Source organism: Psammomys obesus, unplaced genomic scaffold (assembly GCF_907164565.1).
Source record: "Psammomys obesus unplaced genomic scaffold, mPsaObe1.curated_primary_1811, whole genome shotgun sequence".
Taxonomy (NCBI): domain Eukaryota; kingdom Metazoa; phylum Chordata; class Mammalia; order Rodentia; family Muridae; genus Psammomys; species Psammomys obesus.
Genome location: NW_026596073.1, coordinates 13,763,563 through 13,784,855, shown reverse-complemented (window position 1 = coordinate 13,784,855; position 21,293 = coordinate 13,763,563). Strand labels below are relative to the sequence as shown.

Here is a 21,293-nt window from a genome sequence, read left to right as displayed (position 1 = left end):
GAATGGAAACAGAAATTGTGGTACATTTACACAGTGGTCTACTGCTCAGCAATTAAAAACAAAGAAATCATGAAATCTGCAGGCAAATGGTGAGATCTAGAAAATATCATCCTGAGTGAGGTATCCTAGAAGCAGAAAGACACACATGGTATATACTCACTTAAAAGTGGATATTAGACATATAATATAGGATAATCATACTAAAATATGTACACCTAAGGAAGCTAACCAAGAAGGAGGACCCTGATAAGATTCTCGGTCTTCATTCAGAAAGGCAAATGAGATGGACAACGGAAGAGGGGGAAAAAAAGGGAATAGGACAGGAGCCTATCACAGAGGGCCTCTGAAAGACTCTACCCAGCAGGATATCAAAACATATGCTGAGATTCATAGCCAAACTTTTGGCAGAGTGCAGGGAATCTTTTGAAAGAAGAGGGAGATAGAAAGACCTGGAGGGAACAGGAGCTCCACAAGGAGAGCAACAGAAACAAAAAATTCTGGGCACAGGGTTTTTTTTCTGGGACTGATTCTCCAAACAAGGACCATGCATGGAGATAACTTAGAACCCCAGCACAGATATAGCCCATGGTAGCTCATTGTCCAAGAGGGTTCCCCAAAAATAGGAACAGGGACCATCTATGACATGAACTCATGGGCTGACTTTTTTATCACCTCCACCTGAGGGGGGGAGCAGCCTTAACAATCCACAGAGGAAGACAAAGAAGCCATGCCTGATGAGACCTAATAGACTATGGTCAGATGGAAGGGGAGGAGGACCTCCTCTATCATTGGACTGAAGAGGGAGGGAAGGTGGGATTGAGAGGTGATGGGGGAGGGGGTTATAGCTGGAATACAAAGTGAATAAACTGTAATTAATAAAAATGAAATAAAAAATAAAAATATCTTCTCTGCTTTCTAGGCCTTCTGGGATTCTAGGCCACTGAGAAAATCTCCCTTGTCGCTTTTCTAAACTTTCCCACCCACTCTCCTAGCTTTTCTGACCTTGCTCTGTAGAATTGTGCTGATTCTGACTCTGCTTCAAATTTGTCTCCTTTTACTCTTTGCTAAAGCTGCTCTCACTGATGACTTTCTGATTGAAAAAAAAAATCAATGGCCTCATTCGCTCTAACTGCAGTGTGGAGACTGGCTATAGGAACATCCCATTCCTTGTAAATTGCTCTTCGGGTGTTGATGAAGGTTTGTTCTTAGTTTCTTACTGTATCAGCCTTGGGCTGTACTGTTTCCACCTTCTGGTACAGGAAACAGATCTTCAACCTGGGTTCTATGCTCAGTTCTCTCATTCTTGCCCTCACCTGCCCATGCGACCTCTGTGGCATTGTCTCTCATTTTTCTAGTTTCAGTGATGCATTTTTTTTTTCACCACAGAGAATTTCTTCATCTACAGACACATCTCAGAAGACTTGAAATTATTTTCTCAATTAAGGAAGTAATCTTGACTTCCTTATTACCTCTGTTTTGTCTGTGAAAAGATGATTATGTTTCTAGTCTCCTGGTCTTGAAATCTAAATGTAGCCTTTGACTCTCTCCCAATTGTCTCAACTCAATCAACTGCCCAGTTGTTAGAGTTGTAAAACTTTTTCCATTTTCACTTTCAAAACCATAATTTGGGCTTTTATTTCAGCCACTCCAATATACATATATATCCGGACTCTTTAATGCTCAGCAATTTTTCAATTCTATTGTCAAATGATTCCTTCTTTAATGATTTATTTCCTAATATTGTTTATCTTCCTTTTAGAAATTATACTTTATTTAAATGCTTCTGAATCAGATAAATAATCAGCAGTCATTATTCGCCCAAATTTTTCTATCATGGAGACCATTGGAACCAGGAGCTTAAGGGACAGTGGGGTGGATCATTTGATTAAGAGAGATAATAAAAAATTGGAAAAAACAAAAACCCTTCTGCTTACCTGGGCATGGTGGTACACGCCTTTTAATCCCAGCACTTAGGAGACAAGGGCAGGTGGATCTCTGTGAGTTCGAGACTCACTTCTTACACAGTGAGTTCAAGACAGCTAGGACTACACAGAGAAACCCTGACTCAAAACAAGGGGGGTGGGCCTGGAGAGATGTCTCAGTGGTTAAGGCACTGACTGTTCCTCCAGAGGACCGGGATTCAAATCCTAGCACCCACATGGCAGCTCACAACTGTCTGTAACACCAAGATCTGACACTGACGTAAACACCAATGCACATAAAGGTAAATAAACTTAAAAAAATAATCCCTTTTCTTCAGCAGGCCCACATCATTCTTTACCGGATGAATTACAGGAAGTACAGGCTTCACTATGTGGAAAAGGAGCAACCCTCAAATCTACTCTTTGCATGGGTGGCTGATGGCTTAATATCCCAATGTGTGTCTTGGGGCTAACACGTTAATTTTAGACCATACTTTTTGCTATCAACGACACAAAACTATTAGAAGATACCATTGCCGATTGGTAGGAAAAGGTTTCTGAAAGTGGTTTTAAGGGGACACAGATTGTCGGGGGTAAGAAGTTTAAAAGAAGAGTTATTTTATTAACACCATAGACAGACAGACAAAAAGAATGGCAGTGGCTCTGAGGAGAGTCCAGATACGAGCATCACAGACAGCCTGGCCAGGGCTCTGAGGACTGGGCTCCCTTTTTAAGGCTTCAGAGGAAGAGGGAAGAGTTTGAAGTGGGATCTTAAAGCCAGGTTCCCTGTTTTCCCAGCAGAAGCTGAGGAAAACAGTGGGGGATGAAGATGTTTGGCCATCTGCACCTCCATGACATAGACTACCTCCCCAGGGTAGAATTCTAGGCTCCTGAAGGTGTGTCCACTAGAGGTTTAAGGGCTGTGCTGTATAAGGGACCCAGTCCAGTGTCTGTAGGAGAGGAGGGCGGTGGCAGCTACTGTGGTCTGAGCAGCAGTCTTCTCTGGATGCTGAAGTTACACTCAGATCTAGAGAGCAGCATCCCTTCCAGTCATGGCCCACAGGAGAACAGATCTGGATGTCACCTCCAGGCAAGTTTACTTCAGCCCACCTTTATGGATTTCAAGAGCAGTGCTCTTTTCTCTGACCCTTTCAACAGGTTCACAAAAGTACTTTCCTCCACTGGAGATCTCAATTTGATGCAGATATCTGGGACTACTGAACTACAGTTAAAAATATGTTTGAAGGCTGGCAGGATGGCTCAGCAGTTGAAGGACCTGGGTTCACTTCCCAGCACCCACCTAGGACAGTTTGCTACCACCTGTAAGTCCAGTTCTAGGCAACCTGACAACCATGTCTACAGGTGTCTGCATATTTATTCACACACACACACACACACACACACACACACACACACACACTAATAAACCCCTGTGTTTGAGTTTCTCATCACCATTAAGAAAGAGCAGGAAGGCCCTGGTGGCGGTGGTGCATGCCTTTAATGCTAGCACAGCCAAGGCAGAGGCAGGTGGATATCTGAGTTCAAGACCAGTCTGGTTTATAGAGGGAGTTCCAGGACAGCCAGGGCTACACAGAGAAACCCTGTCTTGAAGAAGAAGAAGAAGAAGAAGAAGGAGGAGGAGGAGGAGGAGGAGGAGGAGGAGGAGGAGGAGGAGGAGAAGAAGAAGAAGAAGAAGAAGAAGAAGAAGAAGAAGAAGAAGAAGAAGAAGAAGAAGAAGAAGAAGAAACTAAGCCAAGCTGAAGAGTAATAGTTGGGCTACATTAGACTAAATGATGGATTCCTCAAAGGAAGGTGTGCTGTGCCTGTTTCACTCAGAGAGGAAGGCTGGGCAACTCTTATCTGTATTTGGTAATATAAGCAAAGAATCATTCCCCAAGAGTCTTACCTGCAACCTTAGTCTAGACACACACTGAGGTGCTCTAAGTTAACAAGGCTGTTTAACTTAACTTTGAAGATAATTTATGCACTGCATATTGACTTTGTATCTATAGGAAGTTATAATTTACAGCTCAAATACATTATTAGATTAAATAATTTGGAAATTTTTTCATGGAATTTTTCAATTAATTATCAAAGTGATTTGTGACATTGAGATCTGTCCTTTCAACAGAAAAATTTCATCCATAGTGAGGTTACTCACATACTTTAAACTCATTGCATTTGAAAAATATGAATTATAGACTTAAAGAACAAAAGACAAGAGAACACAAAAAAACCACTAGTATAACTTGGCAGAGGTTAGGATGCTTTATCAGTGTGGTTGGCTAACAAAAGAAAAGTGCATTCTGTTATTTTCTCCTACTTCCAATGTCCATCCCATTTCATCTTTCTAAGTGAGGATTGATCATCTTACCCCAGGTCCTCTTTCTTGTTTATCTTCTTTAAGTATACAGATTTTAGTATGTTTATCCTATCTTATAGGTCTAGTACCCACTTATAAGTGAGTATATACTGTGTGTGTCTTTCTGCTTCTGGGAGACCTCACTCAGGATGATCATTTCTAGATCCCACGAATTGCCTGCAAATTTCATGATTTCCTTGTTTCTAACTGCTGAGTAGTATTCCTTTGTGTAAAAGTACCACAATTTCTGTATCCATTCCTCCGTTGATGGACATCGGGGTTGTTTCCTGGTTTTGGCTGTTATGAATAAAGCTGCTACAAACATGGTTGAGCAAATGTCCTTGTTGTGTACTTAAGCATCTTTTGGATATATGCCTAGGAGTGGTATAGCTGGATCCTGAAAGACTCTACCTAGCAGTGTATCAAAAATGCTGATACTCATAACCAAACCTTCAGCAGAATGCAGGGAATCATATGAAAGAAGGGGGAGTTAGTATGACCTGGAGAGGACAGGAGCTCCACAAGGATCAAATATATCTGGGCACAGAGGTCTTTTATGAGACTGTTTCTCCAACCAAGGACCATGTATGAATATAATCTAGAACCCCTGCTCGGATGTAGCCCATGGTAGCTCAGTATCTACATGGGTACCCTAGTAAGGGGAACAGGGACTATTTCTGACATGAACTCAATGACTGGCTCTTTGACTGCCCCCCCTCCATCCTGAGGGAGGAGCAGCCTTGCTAGGCCACAGTGGAAGACATTGTAGCCAGTCCTGAAGATACCTGATAAGCTATGGTCAGATGAAAGGGGAGGAGGTCCTCCCCTATCAGTGGACTTGGAAAGGGGCACGGAGGAGATAAAGGAAGGAGGGTGGGATTGGGAGGAAATGAGGGAGGGGGCTATGGCTGGGCTACAAAATAAGTAACCTGTGACTAATATAAAAAAATAAAAATTATAAAATAAAAGAAACTAAAAAAATATATAAGAAAAGTACATTCTTTAGTTTGAGATCTGGGTGGCAAATTCCCTAGTGTGCATTCAACATTGCCTTTATTGTCTCTGTTTCCATTCACACAGCTAGATCTGTTCATAGCCCTCTGTTTCGGTTTTCTTGCAACAAATGCTTCAGCTATTTCAGTCTTTCCCACTATAAGGGAGGGTAGGAGAAGCCAAAAGTAGTCGATAGTTTTTAAACTGTTGGCCTTTGAATGTTTATTTTTAATGTGTTAATTATAGAGGCTGTGAACTTTGTTATCAAATAGGAAAAAAACATTTAAAAAGTCTAGAGAGAGAAAAAGCCTGAGGGTTTCTTAGGATAATGTGTTTCTGCTATTTCATCCTTTGCTTGAGACTTCTGCCTCACTAATGCTCTAGGGTTGAGGTGGCCTGCTGTGGACCCAACACACTGTGAAACACGTGACCCAATTTGGAATGGAGATGGGGTGGAGGGAGCACAGCAGCTCCTCCGGAGGGAGCTGAAGAGGTGCTGGGCAGCGTCCACCTGTCTTGTTTCCGACTCCTAGGAAGGTCACTCATGCAAGCTTACCGTGAACTGCCTTTATCCTCTGTCCTTCTCTTAGGAGTCGACGAAAAGGGTGGTGAAAATTGTTAGGTTTCTTCATCTCCTTCCTTTCAGCTCTTTTCATCCTCTCTAGTAGCAAGTGATGGTCACCAAAGAAACAAAGGGACATTCTGGGAATGTCTTCTGGCTTCTGCTGTTTGCTATAATCCAGGTCAATTGGGAACAGCTTGGGCTACCCCACTGGCTCTGTCTGCAGGGGCTGGAAGGGCTTAGCTATTTGCACTGTGTAGTCATGGCATTACAACAGAAGGTGGTGGGGTCTCGAAGAAGCCTTTTCCTTGGTGTCTGAAAAGGGGGTAGCCTGGCAGTTTGGAGGGGCCCATGAGATTCTAGAAGTAGGACTGCTTTTCCTCTGTGACATAGCTTGGAGCTATTCCTGGGTTCTGTGACTCCACTAAAAGCCTGTAATTCATGGAACTCATCACCCTCCCTTGGGAAAGAAACACCATACCTTCTCACTGTCCATAACAAACTGTTATAGACTCTCTGTATTTTTCATTTTGCACAACAAGGGTTTTAATAATTATGTGAGAATATTACATTTTTTTCTGGCAATGTCCTTTTACTTTATCCTGGAAATAAATATAAGATTTTGTTGTTGTCGTTGTTCTGTTTTGTAAACTATGGCCTCATCAACGATACAGCAAAGAGAGGTTTTATTATCTTTGTGGCTTTTGCAGTGATGATTCACCATCCATGAATGGTTTGGTTGCTATAGAAACATAACTATTAGAAAGTAGAGAACAAATGGCGGCCCAGAATGAAGACATAAATAAAGCAGGGGAAGAAATATAGTGAGGATGCTAATAAGATCTTTACATCCTCAATGGCCATATTAAGCAATAAAACAAAAGACATTCTATTTCTTTCCCCCCAGATTGATATACTATCACTTTTCATGTATTTTAAGTGGGAATAAAAGTTCATACCAGTTGGGCCCTACTGTTGTGTTAATATACGAAGGATCTGATTTCCCAAGACATTTTTATAAACATCCTGTCACTGGAGCCCTAGTGGCTCCCATCTGCAGCAAATGTGACCAGGAAACTTCTCAACCCAGGTTTCTGTCTTTTTGTTGTTTCTTTGTTTGTCTGTTTGTTTTTTTTCCTGGTACAGTGGGATGATTATGTGCTGAATTGGTGAAGGGAAAGTCAGGCCTCAGTTTTGCTTCCTACTACAAAATTAAAGATGTGCCAATTCATGGTACATTCAATAATGCATTCAATGGCAGATGTATTAGCATTTATTTGTATTCAATAATGACCTTACTAACACAGCAAGCCTTACCTAACACAAACCAATAAAGCTAGCCTTTAAAGCAGAAGTACAAACAGTGATGAATTGATTGTAATGGCTCTGTCCTGCTGATGGATTTGGCCTGTTTCTGTCCATGATGGGCATTGCACAGGAAGAGACCATATTTTCAAAAAACTGTATGTAAATATACTTACTTCAAGCCCTAGAGGCATTGTATGAAAACCTTAAGGCTCATGTATTATGACAAAGAATAACTGTTAAATCATGATCCTGCCCTTTTAAGAGAGTGGTCACTCTACAATACCAGATCTCACAGTCAAAATAAATGGGGCCTCCTTGTATCTCTCTCTCTCCATTGGTTGTTCAGTGCTAATTGGCCAACACTATAATTATCTTCAGTTTTAACAAAGGCATGGAAAGCTTAAGACACTTGCTCAGGGTCCAACAGTTAGAATGTAATGTTAGAGTGACAGGTCTCCAGAATGTAGAGTCATGCTTACAGTCAGTTTGCTGTATTCTGCAGCTGGTCTCTCCCAAGATTAGTTTACTTTAGCCTTAGTGAAGACACAAATGGAAATCTAGATATTTTTTTAATTCAAAATTAATTCTTTCATTTTCTTAATTTCAAATTATCATTAATTTTCTTTATTAAAGATGAAAAATCTTGATTTTGAACACGTTTTACTTTTAATCATGTGTATTTTTGTATATGTGTGTGTGTGTCCCACTTTTCTATCAGATACCCACAGAGGTCAGAAGACGGCATAAGATCCCCTAGAACTGGAGTTACAGATGGCTTTGAGACACCTGACAGGAGTGCTGGGAATGGAACTTGGGTCCTCTTGCAAGAGGAGAACATATCCTTAGCCACTGACCTATCTCTCTCTCTCCCTATCTATATGGTAAAGATTCAAAAAATCAAAAATTATGTATATACCACCAGGATATCAACGATGCTGGCCATGCCTTTTATTGTGGTTTCCACTGTAAGGAAGCCTCCAAGTTCCCACCACTTGAAGAAACTGCTTCCGATAGTGGTTGGTAGCTACTGTGCCTAGTATTAGTGGTAACAATGGACTTATGAGAAATCTTCTAGGGATAAGAACTCTGTGGCATACAAACCACAGAGCCAAAAGACCCAACAACCACTCCACTCCCTCTCTTGTCAGCACCAGCCTAAGAATCTCTGGGTTTGACATTACTGAAGTCTCTTACAGGTGTCCCTCCACTTCATTCCCACGGTAGACACAGGACTAGATCCTGTCATCTTTAGGTTTCTTTATAGGAATCACAATCACAGCCAACAAAAAGATACAGGGCATGAAATACACTATGATTAGATCTGTCTATAAATAAGGGCATTTTCTCCCCTTAAATTTGATTAAGATGAAAGATGTCCAGCTTCTTTAACAGGAAATAAAACATGAGGGGTAACCTGTGTTCCTTCCTTGTAGAAGCACCCAGCCATTCTTTTTTTCTATAGAAATCATGCTATCTCAAACCAATAGGCAACCACACCTTCCTAGCCTTAACTTATCTACATATGCTCAGTAATCTAGTCCAGAAAATATTTTCAAGAATGAGAATTGAAGTCTATAGACTTTAGGATGCTTTTGTGAATTTTAGCATCCTTGTGATTTTCTTAATTCTGTAGTTCTTATGTGGACATAGCACCAAACTACCTTCTAAATACATACCTCTCTATACCCATATTCCAGTGTAGCTCTCAGTCCTCTCAGAGAAGCATCTTTATGTGGTAGATGGCAGCTACTACAGAAACTGCTTCAAAGCAGAAAAGAAGTTTCTGGACATCTATATATCTGCTCCTCAATACATGAAGACAGATTCTAGGAGCTAGAGGCGGTGGGACAGTATTTGCTCAACCTGATAGGCCATTGTGCACATGAACTCATAGCAGTTATGGCTTCTGGCCCTAGGCCCACACAAGATCAAGCCAGTCCACCTTCCTATGAGGACGTGAGAGGGGCCCAGGAGCCTCCACTCCTAGCTGAGGAGCAACTGACTGTTGATGTCTGTTACAGAAGAGGCATCAGTACCCTTGCACAGGCCCTGGTAGGCTAACCATGTTCCAGTGTCTGCTGCATGCATATATGGGCAGCATTGCATGATGGGAGAGGAACATGGAAGAGTCTCAAGTATTTAGAAAGGGAGGTACAAGATGTTCCAATGACTGAAATGCAATGTAGGCATGTAAAAGAATAAATGAAAGCATTATATTAAAAACAAGAAATACATGCAACAGAAGGGATTTCTCAGTGGGATGGCTTAATGACAACAGTGGAGGAAACTTGGGGAATAAGAACTTCAAAAAGCGTGCTCAAACTTACTGTTTTGAAAGAAGGTCAAGAAATAGAATATGAAATTTTTTATGTTAGACAAATGAGCAAGACCCATGCTTATTAAAAGAGAGGTAGAGTAAGAAGATTCGAAGAACAAATGTTTATGCCTTAAGCCCCTCATGGTTGAAAAGCATCTCACAAGACATTAAAAGAGAATTAAAAAAAAAAAAAAGTTATCCTGGCGTGGTGGCACACACCTTTAATCCCAGCACTCAGAGAGGCAGTAGTTGGATCTCTGTGAGTTCGAGGTCAGCTTGGTCTACAAATTAAGTCCAGGACAGCCACGCCTACAAGGAGAAACCTTGTCTCAAAAAACCAAAAGAAAAAAAGAAAAAGAATTACTATACAGATTATGGGTTTTAGTCATGGTTCTTCGCCCAGAGCTACCGATTACATAGCATCTTTCTAATTACCTTTGCTCTCAGGGTACTCTTCTGCATTTTCTGGAGACCAAGTGGATCGCCCGGTTAGCACTTTCACTTACATGAACTTTTGAAGTCTTTCTTTTTCAGTCTCCTCCTCATCATGGTTCCTCGTGGGCTAGTGGAGTAGAGGCTTCGAGGTAAGGTCCCCATGTTCAGGGAGCTCAGGCTGTACGCGCTCATGGAGGTAGGAGAGGACGAGGACACCATAGCTGCTGGAAGAGAGTGAAGACTTGGTACAGAACAGTCCTAGCTGGGGCCTGAGCCTGCCACCCTTGCCAACCAGCCATGACCCAAAGAGACATATGACAGACAGCCACAGTTAGTCAGCATCCCAAACCCGGACAGAGGCCAGGACCTGGAGCCATTGCTTTATAGTCTCAGAGTCACAGAGTTTGAAAGTTTTGAGGATCGGGCTCCTCCATGGCACTTGCGTACCCACAGACTAGGAATTTTGCTTTAGAGGAAAACAAACAAAGATTAAAACAAAATGACTCCATTAAAAACTTAAGATATCGGGTACACAATGTCATTTTTGGAGTATTTTCCTGACATAGATGTCGTGATTCACATACACAGAGCTCTGAGACCGCCATACTCCAGTGTTCCGAGCCGTTCCCTGAGCAGCATCTAAAGCCTCCTGAACATCTACAGGTTTTTTGTCCTTATTGTTTCTGTGTTGCTGGGGATTGTGCTCAGGGCCTCATACATGCAGGGTAAGTCATCTGTCATTAAGAGACATCCTCATCCATCCCTTCCATCCTTTTATACTGACAAACACTGCTTGGCAGAAAAGAAGACAGATGCCAGAAACAACGAGGTGTTAGTACAAAGAAAGCGACAGCGACAACGGAAACCAGGCAACACCCATGGAGCCAGAGATGTGGTGGGTTAGGGGAGGAAGGGGGAGAAGAAAAGAATCAAATGAAAGACCAGGAGGAGAAAGCGTGGAACATTACGAGGGCTGTTTGGAGGACGCGCTTTCGGGAAGGTCAGAGCTGGCAGCGCTCTGCCATGGTCTGGGTGATGCGTGTTATGGTGATGGTTGGTGTGAAGGCTGCACTGGTTGCTGGCCCACGGATCCCAGGGAAGTTGTCTGTCGCTCCTCTGAATTTTCACTGGCCATATGAGGTGATGATGAGCAATAAGGAAAACAAAGAACCAAAAACAAAACAAAACAAAAAAACAAAAAAGAAAAGGAAAAAAAAGAGGAAAAAGTAACTGAATTGCACAAATTAAAGAAAAAGAAAAAGGAAAATCATTAACAAAAATGAAAGCTGCTTGCAGAGAGGGAAAAAAAAATCTACTTGGCTTGGCCCTTTTCTAAGCGGTCAGCAAAAGAGATGATTAACAGCAGCCATGGAGACTTTTCATCTTCCTGAGAATAATGCGTGTCTTTCCCCAGCCCATCTTTTCTCCCTTTAAGATGACTATTGAATCAATTTCTAATCTCCCCCTGTGCTTCACTGTGGACATTAAAAAACATTTTTTTTTTAAAAAAACTTAAAAGTCATCCCCATCAAGATCTACGGCACACGATCAGTAATTAAAGCTTTGCAAATCTTAGTCAGTTAGGAACCCTTCTTCAGAGAAAAAGAGAAGGAACACTAAATCACGCAGGCTTGTGATGTGTGTGCCGGAAGACTCACACTGCACAATTTACTGCCCTGCCATCTTAATTACACTGCTGTTCCTCATGTGCCCTTGATCTCCCTCAACAGTAAACCGTTGTAGTCATCTGCCCCCATCAGAATCTTTTCTCTTCCTTGACTAATAAGGAGAGAAGTCTCAATATAGTTTATGAATTTTTTTTAAAAAAGTTTTTTTTTGTATGAGAAACATTTGGTTTAAAAGCACTTTACGTGGTTATATCTCATTAATGTGGCATAAAATTGTAATGAGTTTAACTTCAAAGTTTTGGCGTCCCGTTTATTTTTGTAAAAAAAAATAAGATGTTTATCATATTCCCATTCTAGATTTTCTGGCCTTAAAATTTGATTTTTGGGGATGAGAATGTGGCACAATTGGTGGAGTGTTTGCTTAGTTTAAAGAAACCCTGAGGTTGGTACTTACTCAGTGTGCATAAACCAGGCATGGCGGCACATGCTTAGAATCCCAGCACTCAAGAGGTGGAGGCAGGAGAAAAGTTTAAGGTCATCACAGGATACAGAGCAAACATTAGGGCCTGCACTATATGAGACCCTAACTTTTTTATTTTCTTTTTTATTTTTGAACTTTATTATTAAAATGGTGCAAACGAAAATGTCCACACCCTGAAATTGAATCAGACCGAAAGACTTTGTCTTCAAAACAAGGAAACATTAAATTTCTATCTGGCATTCTGGAAAATGAGTAGTAGTATATCCTTGTGACTACATCTGATAGGGGCATTTTTATGGGATGATCTTGGAAGAGTTGAAAACAATCACTAACTTGGATTTGTTTTTATAATTGCACGTCTGAGAATCTGAATGAGTTTCAGTGGTTTCTCACACAACGGTGTTGGAATCTTGGCGTGCTTGCAAAGGAGTGTTCTTTAGCTAAGAGCTTGGGATAGCATCCCTAGCCATCCTCATCCTCTCTGGAGGGTGTCACAGCACCACCCTGGCCTGAGGCTGACCTGGGCTTCACAGACTTGCCTTGGCCTTTCCCCTTCTCTTTGACCTTGCCAGCTACGCAGCCTTTCAGCTGCACTTTCCTCACAGCCAATGGATCATGAAAGCATCTTTTCCTGCTGTGGGAATTATGCACATACAGTGTTCAGCATGGTGCTGATCCACAGAACACAAGCAAGTGAGCTATGAGGAACAGCACTGGTCCTCCCTACTGTTCCATCTACCTGCTGCCAACAACAAAATGCCCTTAGAGGAAATAGACATGAGCTCTGTCAACAAACTTCACTCCCTTGACACTTAGGTTTTAGAAGATTTGTTAAGAAAGCAACCGTTTTCACAGCTTCATCTGGAACTGGTCCTATTGTGCAGAGGTAGCTGGTTAGCGTTTCCTGTGTCTATGGACTCCCTCAAGTCCAGCCGCCATCCCCTCCTAGACCACTGCACTATGCCATGCTTGTTCTTCTGATTCACATTCTGCACATTGGCTTTCTAGTACCCCAAGCACATCTAGGGTGAATTTCAAAATGTATGTGTTCAGTCATGTCACTCCTGTGTCCCCGGCTTCTGTGGGAAGGGGAATCAGACAGTCTCTCTTCTCTAGTTGGTTTCTGGATCATTTACCACACTGGTCTTATGCCTCTTAGAACATGTCATCGTCGATGGCTTCTGCACTCACTTGACTTCCCCCTCTGTTTGTATGGCTGGCTCATTCTCATCATTTAGGCCTTAGCTCTAGTGCTATCTCTACAGAGGATCGACCACTACCTTTCTGGTTGAAGTAGCTGCCAATGCCATGTTATCTCATTAACTGTTTTGTACCCTACATATCTCTATGACTGTCTGAAATGGCCTTACTAGACAATGCGTGTGAATAATCTCTTTATACTAGAATGCACATTCTCTAAGAATAGAGATCTACTTGTCTTGCTTCCTTGAGACCCGAATGGTACCAGGGGGATAATGGTTGATGGTGCTTGGCCATAGCTTTGTCATTGAGATAAAGGAGTATTTTAGGCAAGACATTAGTGGATTTTTTTTTCATCATCCTTGTTTTACTTTGTTTTGTACATATGCACCTGTAGCAAGATGCAGTTAGTGCTGGGTCTGGCGAACCTACAGTTACAGCCACTCCATTGTCCTCTTAACAAAGTATTGTCATGTTCCTAATGAAGCCAGGCTAGAGTGAATGGGCCTCAGCTTACTTTGAAAACTACTGAACATTTATTAGACCCGTCAAGACAAATTAATGAACCCATAAGGAAAATAATGCTGACCACCTATTGTGAGTTTACCCCATGACAGTTGTTGGAGGCAGGTGAAAAGGAGGTCAGAAACTGCACTGGGGTCATAACCTGTAGCTGTTATCAGGGTCTAAGTCTTTAAATACACACAGTGCTACAGATGGTGCAGAAAGTTCGATTCATGATTGATGAGGGCCTTTTGCAAAAGGTCTTTGAAAACTAATATAGGACGGAGAGCACAGTTAACGCCCTTTTTGAATGTATACTCCAAATCTCTTATGTTTTAGAGTGGGATACCCGATACTGATATATTAAAGGAGTATCCCAGGAGAGCAATAGCAAGATGCTACACTTTGGGCTTGCCCTTGCATTCTGCAAAGGAAGCTCACGGGCGCCCTCTTACTTAGCTGTGCAGTAACAGCAGCACGCTTTCACGGAGTTCCTCCTGAATCCCAGATGCTGTGCTACCTACTGGCCTTTTTGCGTGGAGTGTCTCAGACGCTACTGCTTAAGGTGGTCGGATGAGGTGGGCATTACTATACGCCAGACCTTACAGATGAAGAACTTGGGGTACAGAAAATTCGGGTAGCTTCCTTAAAGTTCCAAAGTGCCAGAATGAATCTCTTAAAGTCTGCTGTAGAGCGCCGCCTACAGCCACCTTCAGGCACTGCTCCTTCCTTATAGAGGTTCGGAAAGCCTTTGCTCCAGATGAGAAAACAAGGTGAAGCTATAATGCTGACTGAGCTGCGGCATTGCTGCTACGGTCTCAGACACTTACGACATGGAAGGCACTGTCTTTTATTTTCCCGATTGTGTCCTCTTGCCCTGCCAGGATGTCAGAGAATGAGTGACAGCTAGTCTGCTGGTCATCTCTTGGAAATCACAGAATGGAATATTCTTCTGCCTTGAACCAACTAAGAGCTGGTGACTCTGGCCACATTGACTTTCTTAGAGCTGCTTTTCCTTCAGTCAAGTTTGACTCCCAAGAGTCTGCCTTGGGACAATTGCAACTCCAATGGAAACTAATATTTTTCTTTTCATTGTGGCGCTGGGGACCCAACTCAAGGCCTTGCGCACGCTTTGGTGAGCGTGCTTCCTCTAAGTCACACATCTCTCCCCGAAAAGGCCACCATTGCCAGTGTTGTGACTGCTGTTGTTTACCAAGGAAAGGCATAGTGCAGCCCTCATCACCAGTTGGCTTGGCCTTTTCCACCCTGCTCTCGAGTCACTGTGGTGAGCGCCTTGTCGCTAACCGCGTTTGGAAGATGTTCCTTCTTCATATTTTCATGAGAGGAGAGACAGTGCCCAGGCACTGCCGACTGGAAGAAGCAATCGGAATTTATATTTTGGAAGAATGATGAAAATATGTCAAACTCTGCTAACACAAAAATAGAAGCCTGAGAACTGCCAAGCAAGCCCACATTCTCTTTTTAATCATTTTCCCTCAGGACTAAGATATAATTATGCTTAAGTGCCACTACTTATTTCTTTTAGAAAGTCTGCTTTTAATGTAAAACATAGGGTTGACGCTAATATGCTAAATAAAGAAGACCGTCAGCCCTAGACTGTCAGCCTCCTACCTTACAAATATAAGTGACGTCAGCCCTCCCAGGAAAAGAAAAACAATGTGTTCTCGCTTCATACAGTTCAGCATATAAATTCATCTTTTCAAATTATCTTGGCAGGTAAAAATATTTAATATTTCATGAGTTGGGAACTATTTGAACTACTTAGGATTTGCATATAGAACAAATAAAGTAAAATAATGAGGCTGTTAAAAATAAAAACAGTAACATTCTGAAAGGGTTTATTCACATTTCTGACTTACTGATTCCAGACATGAAGCGCATCTTCTCAAAAGAGCACAGCCCACAGTCCTAAGCCTTCTGTGTCTCACGTCTGATGATATCTTCATATACATTGAGAAGATGTGCACACACTTTCAGACTCCTCCTGCCTCAGCCAGGGCGGGAAGGACCTGAGGGGGTTGGTTGAGACCCGTGTGCCTCCCCAGTAGCCTGGGCATCCTGGGGCTCTGTGGTGCCTCCTCTCAACTGTGCTGATTTCCAACTCTAACCTGCCGTGTGGCATCATGTCCCCACTCCAATGTGTCAAATTAAAATCTGATAAGGGCGACGCTGTACTAGAGATTATCATTAGCTCCGGGGCCATCTAAGCGCCATTTAATTAAAAAAGGTTGCATCCAGCTGACTCATTCGGTATGAAAATCATCTCGTCCCTCTTTGGTTCCCCCCCTGTGGAGAAGTGCAGTGCTTTTTAGAAGGTGAGGAACACAATCTAAACGACCTTCCCACCAGCAATATTCCAATTCTAGAAAGCCTGGGCCGTTGCTAATTGGAGAGGAGCACTTGCCTCTCTCTCAGTCCAACCTGGCAACAGTAGGGGAGGCCTCCTGCTTCCAAGACTGGGAAGGGGGTAGAAGCAGGTTTCCTAAGAATCAGGTGGGAAAAGAAACCAGAACAAAGACTGCACCAGATACTCAGAGTTCCCTGGATTCATGGTTCAAATTCTTGTGCTTGTAGCAGGTTTTGTTGAAGATGCCCACGTGGATGGTTTTATACATTGAGAAAACAACCTGTGCACCGCCAGACACTGAGATGCAGATTTCCTCAGTTGACTCTATTTACTGTAATGAGTCAGCCATTCTCATTCTTCCTGGCATGAGGTTTGGGCAGGAAGTGTGTTCTTGATTCTAGAAGGGGGTGGGCATAAATATTCTGGCAAATAGACAAAAACATTGAAACCAACCTTTCACGTTATAGTCTGTCCCCTATGAATAGTTAATGGATCTGCTATTAATGTGAACTTGTTTTATTTTATTTTGGGATGGTAGAACCATTTCATTCAGAGACTTTGATGATGACGGGAAAGAGCTAAAAAGGTTAATTCTATCTGAAGTCCTTGGCAAGGTAGATCTTCCTGGCTCCTTCACTGCAAAGCATGTTTTTGGTTTTATGTTGTGTGTGTGTGTGTGTGTGTGTGTGTGTGTAAGAGATAGAGAGAGTTTTCATTTATAGAAATTCAAAATTCATTGTGTCCATTATGAAGTCAAATCATTTTCCTTCTCACAATACTCAATTTATAGCACAGTTCAAACAAACACATCAAATAGTTCCAGTCTAAAATTTTGATTTCAGGATTTCTTTCTTCTGTTTTGGGTCTTCCCATAACTATACATGCTTGTAAAAACAGGACTCTGAAGATGAAAAAGGGTAAAGAAGGGTAAGCTGGTGATAGCATAAAGGATCCTGTCTTCCTAACTCTCTGGGGGAAGAAAGCGGAAAGAGCGAGGTACAGACAAGGAGCAGGAAGGCGCTTCTCACCGTGGTCAGGGCCCTTGAGGGCCAGGCGGGTCTGATGGTGGGGGAGGATCTCCAGCTTGACCTGGTCAGTGGTGTTGGCCAGGAACTGGGTGGCTTCGGCCAGCGTGCAGTACTCCATGCTCGTGCCGTCGATAGAGAGGATGTGGTCCCCCACGTGCAGGGCCCCGCACCTACGGAGAGGAGAAACAGCGTCACCAGGGACCTTTCTTTCCAGAAGGCGACTTCCATCTTCCTCAGAGCTAGAGTCTTATGCAATTATCACTTACTTAAAAAAACTGAATGTTCATGGAAAATACCTTAGGCATGTTGGGTCTGTATCGCGATGGGAAACCTTGTGAAGAATGCAGAAGAATGTGAAGACATGATTTTTCTTATTTTTCTTGCCCTTAAATATATTTGGCCCTTAGACATCTTGGGACAGGGGTACAAAATATTAAGGAGGGAGAAGAGGACAAGGGGGGCATGAGGAAGAGAACTTTTTTCCTCCACAATTTTGTTCTTTGACTTTTTTCCTCTTAAGCTCTTCTATTGGCAACTGTGGGACAATAATGGCCCAGGGTCATGGGGCAGCACACAATTATGAGCTGTCTGTCACTCAGACTCTTAAGATGTGACTTGTTCAACAGGCTAAGGCTCTTATGTTTGATGATGAAGGAGAGCGTTAGTTACTGCCATCTCAGAATCATTCGATGGAGGCTTCCAGTTTAACAGTCCCTTATTATGGAGCTCTGTTTTGTTATTCTGAAGACAAACATTCACTAGCACAGAATAGAAATCATGTAGAAGTCAACAGTAATCAAACCAGGTTTACATGGGGAGTAGGAGGGAAGTCAGGGGTAGGGGTCTGGCTGCTCCACCTTGCTGAACTGAAGACATTGGCTGGCTACTGGATAAAATGAGAAGAGCAGCCAGCACCCAGTATACCAGTCAAATGGATAGCTCCTTAAACTGGTTACCCATGGCAGAGTGGGGAAAACCCAAACGAGACAGGCAGACAATTAAAGTGCCCAGCATCCCAGAGCTGGAGAACATCTCTGCATCAAGGCTGCCCCTGTGAATGATTCCGTGGGTGGGGCCACACAAGGGAACTCTAGACCACCCACTACTTGGGTTGCTACGGGTTACTGTGACACTGGATCAAGGCAGCCCTGGGCAAAGGGAGGAAGAGGAGGCGGAGGAGGAGGAGGAGGCGGCTGAAAACATCCAGAGTGGAAGAGCTGAGGTCTATCTAAAGATTTCCATAGTGACAATCTACTTATCAAGGCAAAAACATTTCAAGGCACCTTTCCATCCGGAAATAGTATTCTGAGCTGATTCATACGGGGTGCTTTGGGTATGGGGAGTGGGGGTTTTCTTACTAGGAGCTGTAGAAACAATTTATTATGTAGAAAAGCAGTCTTTCGTCTCTTCTACATTTACATTAAAATGTAAAATATGAATCAGAAAAAAATGAATTTCATTTTTATCATGACACTGTAGTGGAGCTCAAGAGAACCTTGACTGAAGGTTTTGAGAAACCATTAAAATTAACAAACTATGTCAGTGTCAGGTTTGTCTTTAAAATTCATATTATTTTATGAATATTATATGATCTACTTTTCCAAAAATAAGTAATATTTTCTGATACCAGGATTTAATTGTTAATGATGCAGAAAAACCCATGACCTCTCTGAATGGGACTTAATAAACCGAGACCCAGTAAGTGTGTTTGTGTGTGTGTGTGTTTCTATTGATAAAGGCCACACTAAATGTCTGGATGAAGTGACGTTTCATCAGGAAGTGGCTGATCAGATAGACACACTGCTACGTTTCAAACAATCAATTGTTTCCTTATGTGAATTTTGTAGAAAATGGCAACAGGGCTATTTTTTTAAAGTTTGTTTATATAACGTATGTAACTGTACATATTATACAAGTGTGTGCACGACACTTTAAAATGTTATTTTTATTTTATGTGCACTAATGCCCTGCATACATGTATGTCTTTCTGAGGATGTTGAATCCTGGAATTACAGACAGTTGTGAGTGTGGGTGCTAGGAATTGAACCCAGGTCCTCTGGAAGAGCAGTCAGCATTCTTAACCACTGCTCCATCTCTCCAGCCCCATGTAAGACATTTTTTTTTTTTTTTTACGCACAAACACAGTGCTAATAAAGAGATGCTTGCTGCGATACTCGCCTGTCTGCGATGCTTGCAGATTTGATTTTGTCTATGACGATGACCTGTTTGTTACAGCACACGGAGGTAGTTAGGGCAACACCAAGGCTGGCACCAGGAGTTTTGGCAACTTCAACTAGTAGTGGTCCGGATGCTGTTGCCACAGAATCTGTTGAAGAATGCATTTTGGGGAAACAAAACAAGTAAAAAAAAAAAAAAGATAAAGAACGTTTAATCTGACGCTAGTTTGATAATTCACGTATTTTCCTATGTTACATCCTCACAGCCTGAGGGCACATTCCCCACCCAGCTGTGATTATACGTGCACATGCCAGTCCACAAAATTGGATTTCAATCTTTATGCCAGTTAGGATAACATCTCATAGATCATTTTGCTCTCTACACTGCTTGGAACAGTACCTGGAATATTTTAGATTTTCCTTAAAATCAATTAATTCAATACATAACTAGCATTTACTCCATATGTATATATGTGTACACATTGATTCATGGGGGGTAGATGGAGAAAGAATAAATGGAGGAAAGAGAAGAGGGAAAGTGGGAGTTACAGATAGATATGTACATACACACACATATATACATAGATATATAGATACATAGGTAATAGAGGTAGATGATATCTCTAAATTATCAAATTGTAGGCAAAAGAGGTATCATTTGGTTAGGGTGGTCTCCTTCTCAGGAATGATTTCGTGCTTGCTTTATTTTGGGCTTAAAACACTACTTCAACTCCTGCTCATCTCTGGAAAATTGGTATAAACATCAATTTTGGGTAGGTGTTTCCAACTCTAGATCTGGTATGGTACTTTTCACATGTGCTCCAACAGCACACACTATTCCTCCTGCTGTCAGCAACACCTCCCTGACTGTGGTGACTGCATGCCTCTCTCTGTTCACTGCATAATCTAACCTTATTCTGAAGGCAGATTCTGGGTCTTGTCAATCACCATGTTCTCAATGCCCATCATGGTGATTAGTACCATGATGTATGGGGCTAGAAGGTGTTTAATTAATAAACAAGTAAAATATATTTTGATGCCATCCTTTACCTCCAGCACTCAGGAGGCAGAGGCAAGTGGATCTCTGAGTTCAAGGACAGCCTGGTCTATATAGTGAGTTCCGGGCCATCCGGGGATCTATAGTGAAATATATCCAACCACCCTCCACCATACTACTTTAAAGCACAGAAGGGGCTGCTGTCACATTGGAAAGAGCCCTAGAAATTGAATTTAAAATGTGGATATTTAATGATAATTTTTACAATATTTGGATTACGGGACCTTACACAAGTTACTAAAACTCCCTGACAATATAGCTGGCATTTGCTATTTTGTGGGTTCCTTTTTCTCACTCCCACCCTTCTCCATCCTATTAATCCTCTAATATTATATAGGAGAGAAAAAGGAACAGAGGGCAAAGGGGCCGAAGTTATTGTTAGACAACTTCCTGCTGATTACATGCATCAAGTTCCTTGGGGCAAGCTTGACATTCTCTGCCAGGATATCTGATTTCTTCTCATTTCTTTGTGCATGACAACTTGACAAACAGCAACCAACAGCATCCAACCACCAACCAACCAACAGTAGCAACCAGCAACATCCAACTCCCAAACATCCAACAATAGCCACTCAGCCTGTCAGAGCCCTATCTCCCAGAATCCCAGATGCCACACACTCATGGAAACTAGCTGCAGCTGGCAAAAGCCTTCCCCTGTTAGGGCACAAGGCAAATCATAGTCACCTGCTGTGAAACAGCCTCTTATGCCCACATCTGGGGTTAAAACAAGAACATATTCCTATACTATTTGTTTTGGTTTTTTTTTTTTTTTTTTCAAAGAAACCAAAACTACAAAATTCTCACTATGTGAAAGCTTTTCTAGAAATTGTACTTTTCTACAGTGTTTATTATGATCAAATAAGTGCATATAGATTATTATTATTGTTAATATTTCACGGCCTCAAACATTTGGGAGGCACTTACTGGTTGAAGTTGTAGTTCTCACTTAAT

The 21,293-nt window shown here is 42.1% G+C and overlaps 1 protein-coding gene across 7 annotated transcripts in view; it reads right to left on the bottom strand.

Moving 5' to 3' along the window:
- Grip1 (glutamate receptor interacting protein 1) overlaps window positions 1-21,293 on the bottom strand; it is a 492,514-nt gene that overhangs the window by 92,733 nt on the left and 378,488 nt on the right. For 4 of the 7 annotated variants that reach the window (XM_055626000.1, XM_055626004.1, XM_055626001.1 and 1 more), the window contains exons 8-10: window positions 19,287-19,434; window positions 17,109-17,278; window positions 9,971-10,123 (exon numbers count right to left, since the gene is read on the bottom strand). In XM_055626000.1, coding sequence (XP_055481975.1) covers window positions 9,971-10,123; window positions 17,109-17,278; window positions 19,287-19,434 — 471 coding nt within the window. The remainder of the gene's footprint in view (window positions 1-9,970; window positions 10,124-17,108; window positions 17,279-19,286; window positions 19,435-21,293) is intronic. The other 3 variants (XM_055626002.1, XM_055626003.1, XM_055626006.1) reach the window with 1 other exon arrangement.